This window comes from Benincasa hispida, chromosome 12 (genome assembly GCF_027475165.1).
Source record: "Benincasa hispida cultivar pf3 chromosome 12, pf3_genome.v1.1, whole genome shotgun sequence".
NCBI classification, from domain to species: domain Eukaryota; kingdom Viridiplantae; phylum Streptophyta; class Magnoliopsida; order Cucurbitales; family Cucurbitaceae; genus Benincasa; species Benincasa hispida.
This window is the reverse complement of record NC_143489.1, coordinates 79,553,658-79,565,370: the sequence shown is the minus strand read 5'-3', so window position 1 is coordinate 79,565,370 and position 11,713 is coordinate 79,553,658. Positions and strand designations below refer to the sequence as shown.

Genomic DNA, 11,713 nt, shown 5'->3' with positions numbered 1-11,713 from the left:
TATTTTCCTTATGGGAAAAATTCCAGCTGATCCATTTTGTCTGATATGTTTTCCTTTATTGAGACATAGCTTATCTTTTCCAAATAGGGATTTGTTTTCTTTCTTGGGTTCAATTATTAAAGGAGAATTATGTTGCTCATTTAGGTTTGCCCCTTTTGTTAATTGAGCAACACATTTTCTATTCTGTGGTCGAACTGTGCAACATTGTGTTTTTGCTCTTTGCTCACTATATTCCACTACACAATCTCTTCATCCATTGAGTGCAACATGTTGAAGATAATCACGGTCTTAGGGGGAGCCTAAGCCATCACTGTTGAGAATGGATTCTCACGATCTTAAGGGAGCTTGAAGGAGTTTTTCATCTTAGAGGGATCCTAGGATTCATCAGTGTAGGGAGTTCGCTTGAAGGAAAGATGGCAATGTTGAGAGAAGTTTCACACACTATCAGAAGTCGAAGTGTTCAACATTAATATTATCAAACTTAGGAGGAGCCTAAGTACACTTGAGAGGAGCCTCACATCTAGGGGGAGCCTAAGTGATCAGTGAGTTGAGATCTATGTGAGTCACTATAGTAGTCGTATATTATAGATAAGTACTATGTTGTAAACTGCTTAACTTATTAATATTAGTGGATTACCTTGCTCGGGTTCACTGCCCTCCAGACGTAGGTGGATTTCATTGAACTGGTTTACCAACTTCTGTGTGTCTTTATTTGCTTACTTGTTGGTATCTTGTTGTTACAATTGTTGTCTGTGCTTTCTGTTTAACATCTATGTTTGAGTGATGAGTCATCTCAGTGCTTTTTCAAGGGAGAATGTACAAAGTCAAGGGAGCCCAAGGATACTACAAAAAGGATGATAGGCTAGAGAAAAGTCTTCCAATTAAGGGCTATATAAGTAGCATTATAATTATAAAATAAATTAGATTTAATATTCCATTGGACAGCAAGGTTGAGCATATCTTCCCATAAGTCCCCAGTGATATTTCTTCCTCATTGAATGTTCTTCTATTACGTTCCAACCAAAAACTCTAAAGGCAAGCTCCAATCAAGTTAGTCCACAAGACTTTCTTTTTGTTGCTTTATTTTAGAGGCGTTCAAATACCTCGACAACTCGAACGATCCGGACTACCCAACCCAAAATGTAAGGATTGGGTTGGGTTAGTTTTGTTCTTAGGTTGGGTTGGGTTAAACTTTTTCTATTTTTGTTGGGTTAGGTTAAACTTTTTCTATTTTTGTTGGGTTGGGTTGGGTTGGGTCGTAGGTTGACTAAAAGGAAACTTAAGTTGACCCAACCCAACCCAAATTTTATATATATGAATAATAAAAACACTTACACACACACACACACACACATATATATATATACGTATTTCTCTTTGTTTAAAGATTATTTTTAATATTTTTCTTTTAAAATTGTTATCATATTTGTCTTTATCTAAAGTTTGCAATAAATATCATAAATATTTAGTATTTAGCATTTGAATTTCATGAGATTTTAGTTATTAGTCATTTGTTATATATAAATTTACATATTTTTAATTAAAAAAAAGTTATAACCCGACAACCTAACCCAACGGAGATTTTACTTGGATCTTTTGGGTTGCCAACCCAACCAATCCAAATTTTTTGGTTGATCCAAAAAATACCCTCAACTCAATCCAACCTAATCCATGTACACCCAACTCAATCCATGTATACCTCTACTACTTTGATTTATGTGTATACAAATAAAACGCCTTCGAGAGTTTCCGGAAGCGGACTAGATGCAGCATCATTGAGCTTGGCCGATATTTGTTTGGAGTATGGGCAGTGAATGAGGATATGTTCAGTAGTTTCATCGTCTTTTTTGCAGAGAATGCACCAATTCGAGCTCATCATCATGTTAGGGGAAGACACCTGACATTTATCACAAGTATTCAAGCCTTTATGAAGGAGGGTCCATATAAAAAAGGTACATTTTTTGGGAAGATGTGTTGACCGGAGATATCCAACATCCATATTTAAGGGGAGAGGGAGAGCATCTGAGATGGAATTTTTCAAGTTCGTTTTTAGAAAATTCAGGAATAATGACATTTTTTTTTACCAGTGATATTTATTGTAGTAACATGGGCTTTTTTGTTTTTTTACAGTTTACTTTATTAAGAACTAAAGCATACTCCAATAAATCATTTCTAAGTATAATTCAAATGATTATATTTTTTTGAATTATATCATATTCTTGGACTGAATTTTCCTTAATTTTAATTCTCTTACATTGCTATCCTATATTATTGAGTAAATATGACTTTAACTTGGAAAAGACGATTGAAGTTCTTTGAACAACTTTGAATGTTAAGTTGATTAAAACTTGATGTAGTGATGTTGTTCTTAGAGAGAGAAGTTTTAGTCATTTAAAATAATAATAAAAATAAAATTAATTAAAACTTGAAAATGCGAACATATAAACCACTAAGTGTGACTATAGACTAACGTATTAATTAATTAATTAATTTAATGAACGAAATAATAAAAGACAAACTTTTTGCAACCTTGTGTTTCATACGTTAGAAAAAGGAGTGAGCTGGCAAATCAGAATAATAATCAAGAAAGCAAAGTAAAAGCAAAAGAGACGAAAGTGAATATTTCTTGCCAATCAAGGCAACTTTTATTCATCTAAGCAAAACCAAAGATTGATGCCTCCTATGGTTAAATGATAATCTATTTCATATCTCTTGAATTTACTGACTTCATGATGCAGATTTATATTGAAAAAGATAGAAGGTTTTAATAAATATGTCCATTCAATTTTGTTAAATTAAGGTATATGTAGTATAATATAGTAATACTTATTTTTTTTTAAATAAAACATGATCGTATATTATTATTAATTGAGTTTAATATTTAATTTCATATGTAGTAAATAACTACGTCTAGTTTTATGATTTATAATTATATTTTAATTAAAGATATTTCTTTTTAAATTAAGATCTAATTTTTTAATCTAATACCAAATACATCTAAGAAAATTATGCATTTAAATTTCTGTTTTTAGATATTGTTTACCAAACACACTCTTTAACTTTTGGAAAAATTTAATAGTGATTTTAACATCGGTATCTAAAGTGTTCGAATTTATGTGATATAATTTCTTTTCGATCAATTAAGAAAGTATTTTGTTTAATTTTAAAAATAAATTACTTTGAAAAAAAATTGAAGTGTTTTGACTATCTCTCAAAATAGTTTTTTGAAACACTTTCATAATTTATTTTAAATAGAAAATTATAAAAAGAGTTGAAATAAAAATGACTTTTTAAACAATATTTTTGTTTCTAGTCAATTTAAATATGGTCTAAAATTTATTTTCACTCCATAGACTTTTTTACAAATTTTCATGCCATAATTAATGAGAAGGATGATATTAAAATATTGATATAATTAAAACCCATAGTAACTATTCGTTTAAAAGTTTTGGGTTGTCGTGATTCAACCACACGATTAAGTAGTAAATGTTTATGTGTGTATATATATCCACGAGGCTTTAGCATAATGATAGAGTGCAAATTTTGGTAGCACTTTACAAGAAACATGGAGGAGCAGCCACTGCTACCCATCAGACACATTAGAAATGATAACCAAGTGGGTAAGAAGGACGACGTGGTAATTCAGGTCAAGAATAATCTCAATAAACTTCTCGATTCAGCTGCGGTGGACGAGATGGGACCATTAGGAGAAAGCACCCAACCTTCAATCTACAAAATACCAGAATTCATGAGAAAAATTCAAGCGAAGGCTTTCGAGCCACAGTTGGTGTCGTTGGGGCCATACCACCATGGGAAAGAGCATTTAGTTTCAATGGAAGAGGAAAAACAGAAAGCGTTTCGGCGTTTCGTAAACGACTATGGACTGAACTTGGAGTCAATTGTGGAGAGTATGTCAAACAATTTGGAAAATCTGTGGGGAGCATATGATAAGCTTGATGAAAAATGGAAGCAAGATGGTGCCAAGTTCTTGGAGGTGATGATTGTGGATGGGTGTTTCATGTTGGATTTCTTCAAGGAATGTCCCTACTCGCTAAGTACTATGCGTTGGGATATAAAGAGGGACATGTTGTTGCTTGAGAATCAGCTACCCATGCAGCTTCTTCAAGAGTTGTATGACAATATGCCAAACACAAACCAAGAGGTACATCCTAGAGGCAATTTGTTGACATTTTTTTAAAATTCAATTTTAAAACTAATTAATAGATCAGTTAATTTTTTTTTAAGAAAAAAGTTTGAATATTTAAGGGGTACTTTATGAATGTATTAGATTTTTAACTTCAAATATTTATTAGACCATTTTTTTAGTTTAGAGACTTTATTAGATACATGAAATTGCAAATTTGAAAATTTATCACTTTTAAAAATAGTTCAAGTAATTTTTTTTTTTTTTTTTTTTTTTACATAAGCTTGATGTTGTCATTCCCCTAGCCATATGTTGCAAAAGAAACAATTTTAATTTGGGCCAATAGAGTTGTGTATGGGATTGGGAGGGGCCAGGGATGATTTTCCTATCCATGTCCTCACTTTACCCATTTCATTCTCCATTCATGCGAAATTTTTCACGGGATTATCTATGATAAATTTGTGGGGAAGGGGTTTCTCATGGAAATTTTTTTTCCATTGGGATTTTTTTTAAAAAAATAATTAACTTAAATCCTTACAATGATTTTTTTTAATTAAGTAGTTAAATTTCTCACATGTTTAGTTTTCATGATTTTTAAAAATTAAAATTTAAATATTATAACAATATATTCAAATCTCAATTTAATATATATATATTATATATATATATAATCGGACAGGGAATATAATCTCTTCTGCATCTAATTTCATGTTTCTCTTTCCTTTACATAAAAAAAAAAAATTAAAAATCATTATTTAAAAAAAAAGGTTTAATACATGACAATCTTTTATTAGATTGTAGATGATATACGTTCACTCATTAGTTTAAGCTTTTGAATCAATCAATAATGTTTGGACTATACAAATTAAAAAGGGATGGATAGCACCTAAATTTTTCTCTATTTACTATTATTAAATGTGGATGCACCCATTAAATAAGTTATTACGGAATGAAACAACCACAATAAGACCACCTCATAATTAAAAGATGTGAATTCAAAAACCTACATGCATACCCCTAATAACTGCTTAATATATAAATTCAAGCCCATTACTAGTCACATAGTTACTCCACAATGTAACTTTCTCCTTTTATAAATGTTCATAATTTGCATGGTTTTGGTTTATGTGACTGTATTGCACATACAGGACCAAAGTCTGAGATCACTAATCTGTCAGCCAATGTGCATCAATGAGGAAGCAGTAATGGGAAGAGAGTTGCACATTTTGGATATGTATCGAGCGTCATTATTGTATCCTCCGGTAGACAGAAAGGATCGAAGTGGGAAGACAAAAGTAACGTATCAACAATCCGACCCAGAATGTCAAATCATTCCACAAGCAACGCAGCTTCATGATGCAGGAATAAAATTCAAGAGCAGCCCTACAAAAAACCTTACAGACGTGAGTTTTAACCCAAAACAAGGCGTGCTAGAATTGCCATATATAGTAGTGGACGATGACACCGAAACAACTTTATTAAATGTAATGGCATTTGAGAAACTGTATGTAGAAGCTGGAAGCAAAGTGACATCTTTTGTAATCTTGATGAACAATTTGATCGACGTTGATAGAGACGTGGCGTTGTTGGCATCTGATAAGATATTAGCCAACGCTCTTGGGAATGATGAAAGTGCGGCGGATTTGTTTAGTTTGCTTGGGAAGGGAGCGGCTATGGATTTGGATAGCCATATAACGGATGTTCATTATAAGGTGAATAAGCATTGTAGCCTGTCATGGAATCAATGGTGTGCAAGTCTTAAACATGATTACTTTCAAAATCCATGGGCTATTATCTCCCTCTTTGCGGCTGTTTTCGGTTTCGCCATCCTTATTGTTCAGGCCATCTACCAAATTGTTGATTATCATAGAGGGAATTAAATTGATGAAAAGTATTTGAGTGCATTTTATTTTTTTTATTTTTTTATTTGTGATGGGAGGAGATGCATGGAGATGATTGGATTCATATACTAAGACGTATGCATGTGTCTTTACAAATCTAGTTTTCATTTCTCTATATACATAAATCCACTGTTTAGCTTCGGATCTTCTGTATTTTTAAGTTTTTCATATTTATTAATGAGAATATATTCATTCGTCTTTCTTAAATTATTGGCATTCAAATGATATCAGAGCTTATCTCAGTGTAAACCAAACTAATTATTTTATGGATTCTCCAAACTCTTAAAAAATTAATCAATTTAAGATTTTATGACACTTTCTATGACATTTAAAAATTATCGCAACTAATTTCATTCGTCGTATCTCATATTAAGATAATAGTATCAATGATATTTTAAAAGAAAACTCATATCTAGTTTCTTTTCTTTTCTTTTCTTAAGTACAATAATTGTGAGGATGAAAAATCGAACCTTCCACTACAGCTCTAAAAAGGAAGACAATGTCAGTTACTATGAAGCTAAGTTCAGTTTAGCCTTCTTTTTCTTTTTTTTTTTTTTTGAAAGGTTATAATTAGTTTTTAATTTTGTAATGAATATATAATTGTCAACAAAAACGATTGTCGATAGTTATAAACTATCGCTGTCAAGTGTATTATGTGATAAGTTATCATTATCGTTAGTTGACAAAATATTCTTAGAAAAATATCTGGTTGATTCTCGCTTGTTCTCAATTAATCTTGGAAATCAAACCTCTATCATCAAATTTTAAGATAACTATCTTGCATGAAAGTTTCAATTCCTCTATGCCAATCAAGTTTGCTTTATTTCATTTGAATGTTATGCATATATGTGATGTATGTTTTAAATTAATTGATTAATGCATAAAATATATCATTTAGATAAAAATTCCACTATTGATAAGCACTATCATGCATCTTAATTAATTTTTTTTAAGTATAATTCTTATATTTGAAAATTTGATTATGTTTGCTTCTAAATAAATCTATTAAGATTTTTCTTTTCATATCCATGAGTATCCGAACCAGTCTATATGCACCTCGACTAATCCTACAGGAAAACTCGTACGATCCTACAATATTTTGATGTCAAGGAAATTCGTAGAATATTAAATCCTAGGTTAAGAAAAAGGAAATTTTCAAAAATAAAAGAATAAGGGAAACTATTTACACAAAATAACAAAATTTTAATCTTCTTTGATAGAGGTTGATGGAAATTTATTGGTGTCTATGTGTGATAAAAACTTATAGAAGTCTGTCACTAATATCATTGATAGACACGCATAGAAGTATATCAACATCTATCAGTGTCTTTTTTTTTTTATTTCTGTAAATAGTTTGACACTTTTTTATCTATTAAAATTTCCTTAAAAAAAATTCTATTGAGGTGTTTTTCCTAGTTATTTTAATATTTTCTATATTTCCCATATCTTAAATGTATAATTGTTAACATGTGATAATTGATTGGAGAATTAAAAGCATGATGTTTTCTTTCCTAATAAAATTAGGGTTTGAAGATAGTATTGATTTGGTTTAAAATGTGAATTTAATTTTATTGTCTCACCCCCTTCCAAATTACCCTCTTAACTTGGAAGAGAACGTGACGGCAGCAGTTACCAACCCTTTTGAAGCATTTACTGCCTAACTGATTGTTTGTTCTTTGTGATGTGCACTAGAAGTGTATTATAAATAAAGATATAAGGCAAGATTGAGGTGAATGAAGATGAATAGTGAATCACTTCTCTAGGTGAGAAGATTGGATGATGCGTTGGTGAGATGCATTACACTCTCTATAATGCGTACAAACTTTTCCTGAGTCAGATCCAAGTATAAATCTATTTCAGGTTCCTGGTAAATCCAGGGTCAAACACAGGGATTTATACTGGACTAACACAGACTTTATGTTACAGCAGTTGCAGAAAAGTTCTAAATAAATGTAGGAGAAGTTTATCTATACTAATCTTACTACATGCATACAAGAAGACACGAGTTCAAGTGAAACACAAGGCTTAATGAATGAATGGTGCTAAGTGCTAGGGGTATGCATTGATCCAAGTAAGATGAACACGTATGCAGGGGAATAGGTAAAAATGAAGATGATAAATGCTTGTTTACAAATCAAATGTATGTAGATGCATTAGGTTTCTGTTTGTTTGATCTCATTATTCAACATTTCTCAAGGTGCATGCCACATATGTTCCTATTTCTAGGGTGCATGTGTTGCTTACAAAAAGTTGTACAATACAAGTATTTTTATCTCTAAATTTATTGTGCTTCCTAACTCAATGCATTTGTAGCTATCTTATTCTCTCGAATGGTTTTAGCTAAGATAACTTCAACCAGATGAGCAAAATGATTAAAGCTTTAGAAATTAAGCATGCAACAAGTCATAAATGCATCTATCACACAATAGAATGTAAGCAGAGGAAAAAGTGATGGATCAAATGCACGATTTAATAAATAACGAAATTGTCTTTACAAAGATAACAATTAATCGAATGAGATGGAAAATGGAAATGAAGTGAAAAGAAAAGAATCAAGTTGCAAAGTTCAATATCTTGTTCTCTTTGGTTTGATCCCAATGCGTGTACAACCAACTTGGTGAAGAAATGAAGAAGAATTCTCTCTCGAGCTTGGTCTTCTACAATTCTCCTTAATCAACAATGACAATGGTTCTTTCTGTAACAACCCAACCCCCTAGGACTTAAGTTAGGCCGTTAATACATGCATGCATGGAACTCAAAACGACACTCGGTTATAGCGAAATAAATGCTAATTAAATAAGGTAAGTTCAAAAGTCTTTTATTAAATTCAAATACTAAAACAATAGTAGAGTACCTAGAAATCATAAAGGATAGTAAATAAGTCTTAAAAACGATTCTTAAACGTAAGTTTTAAACATCAAAACTATAAGGTAAGAGAAACATGAAAAGAACTCTAAATTTCATGATGCGGAAGCATAAAAACTAGTTCCAGTGGCTCGATCACTAATTTCGCTTGTCCATCACCGATGCATTTCTACCCTTACCTGAAACAACAACATGAGAAAGAATGAGTATAAAATACTCAGTAAGTAACCCCACTACTGAGGTCAGGCTGGGCATCTACGTTCTCTAGATATCCACCTCTGGTGAAACATATAAACTGCTCTAGTCCACATGAGACACATATGCACAAGAAACAAGAAGGAGACTAAGTCCTATTCAACTGTAGTTAAGTATGCCCACTACCTCTGATGAATCCCGAAGGAGACACAAACTGATGAATCTCGAAGGAAACACAAACTAGTGAATCCCAAAGGAGACACAAAATCTAATGGGCATCTAACTAATCAGTAAGGACACTTGCACAGTCTCAACATCATAATCATCACTGTACGAATCTATGACATACATATAAACCTCAACCTCATGGCTCTACAACATACACATATACGTACCAGAACATATATCTGGGAACTGTGAAAATGGTCATGAAGTTAAGAAAGTCTTATATACTAAAAACATATACCTGAGCCTACCATGTCATAAGTAAAACTTCATATGTGCAGTGAAGGAACTGGTCATACTATGTAATGTGTCATCTGAAGATACGTACCAGAACAAATCTAATCAACTGAAAACTGCTTCTACTCCAGAAGTACCAACTGTGATGTCTTTCCTAGGGTCTACATATCTGAGAATAACTCTGTCTAATTAAGTCTCACATTCATGAGAAACTCATCATGAGGCTCTATGCTGTCATGAGCTATAAAACTTGCTTAAGCCATCCTCATATTATTCTTTAGGCTTGAAACAATCACATATCATTACTTAGACCTCACTGCGAATGAGTCCAGAATTCCCCCCGAAAATGAGGTTTTGAAGTCCCTGGATGCTAAAGCATAAGTCAATTGATAACACATTTTCATAACCTCGTAATAACCGTAATTGATCCTTGAAGTTATTTTTTTTTAACGATAAAACCTTCTTGATTCATAAGTCCTAGCTTGGATTACTTGTACTCCCTAAAGCTAGTTAACTCATTGCCCATGCAAGAGAATACATATTATCTTGTAATGCTCCAAACCCACTTTTAGTAACTTCTTACTATCAACTCAACTTTATTGTCAAGTCTTTCCCATATACCAATGGTTATATTGGAAGATCCAACTTACTTACTTTTGTGCACATATCATTATTCTCTACCTCGAGTTGGATTATTTTCTTTTCTCAATCAAATTGATGGTCTTGCTAGTTCATGTTTCCAACACTTGCACACAAAGTCAAAATCCCTTAAATCTTACTAATGCCCTCAATGTTTTACGTCTTAACTAATGAAGCCTCAACATACCATATCAATAGTTCTCAAACATTTACTGTTACTAGTAACTCCATTTTAACTTATCCCTTTCCAACCTTCTATTTCGGTAATAGATTCTTGTGTTAAAACAAAATTCCATACCAATCACCTACATAAGCTATCTTTCCATCTAACACATATTTTCCTGAAGTTCCACATGATAATGAGGTATTCTTCTTTTACACCAAAACAAATACCTTGTAACCCCTCTTATCAAGCCTTCAAACCATACTTAACTAGGAGTTTCGAACACATTAAATTTCTTTTTCTTTCCCAAAGAGTAAACTTTTTTGGAAACTTTTCTCTCATTCACACTTATCTCTGATGAAACCACTAAATTCAAGACACCTCTTCTTTTCTTTTTTTTTTTCCAATTTCCATGTGGAACATAATCTCTTTACTAAATTATATTTTACTTAACTCCTCCATAAGTCTTATCTCTCTCACTAAGAATTTTCATCTTGTGAAATTCTCCTTTGCCAATTTTCATGCTTTTAAACTTCAGAAGACTTTCGTTTGTTCAAATTTGTCCAACTTTGATCTCCTCATCACAATAAGGTTATGGATTTAATTAATCTAGGTATTTTAAAATAATCCTTCAACCCAAACAAATAACACTCTGCTTTATCCCCTTTAAGTCTAAACTCATGTCCAACTTTTTTTTTTTTTTGCTTCCTTTAATGATATCAACTTAGCTAGATATTCTAAAAGAATCCTTCATATAGCTATACATACTTTACCTAGTCCATCAAGTCGTAGTATTACCAAAGTGATTATGACTTATTAATCCTTTCCAAAATTCCTCTCAAATGTTTGGTTTTAATATCTCAGAACCTTTAATAAAGTCTCTTCTTTTTCTCCTTCTTATCCATAAAACAACTTTTAACCTTATAATTGAGTATGTGGCCTGTGAAGAAATTTATTTATACTGCCTCCAATTGCACCACAAAACATAACACTAGTCCGTAATGAATTATCGTCAAGATAATTTCATTCATGGGCTTAAACATATACATACCTTTATTTCTAAACTGTCATAACTCTACATAGTTTCATCAACCTTTAAGATCTTTGAACTAAGGTATAGATATTTGTTTGTTTCTAACATGATTTCCATGAAATAAACTAGTGCCAAGTGACCTCATAATTTATTCTATTTTATTTTTTTCTCCTTTTGTAGTGTTGTACCTGATAATTATCTTATAATAACTTCTAACAAGTCACTGACCTAGCATTAGAACATAACTGGTACATTTAAACTAAACAAATATTTTAATGCACAACTATCATAAAACTTATAATTGATAAGAC

General features: G+C 31.7%; 1 protein-coding gene across 1 annotated transcript; it reads left to right on the top strand.

The window, feature by feature from the left end:
• The first annotated feature begins 3,479 nt into the window (after positions 1-3,479).
• On the top strand, positions 3,480-6,252 carry LOC120068024 (UPF0481 protein At3g47200-like). Its single transcript, XM_039019694.2, has 2 exons — positions 3,480-4,162; positions 5,293-6,252. Exons 1-2 carry the CDS (start codon positions 3,566-3,568, stop codon positions 6,022-6,024), a joined length of 1,329 nt encoding a protein of 442 aa, XP_038875622.1. The 5' UTR covers positions 3,480-3,565; the 3' UTR covers positions 6,025-6,252.
• Positions 6,253-11,713: the final 5,461 nt, after the last annotated feature.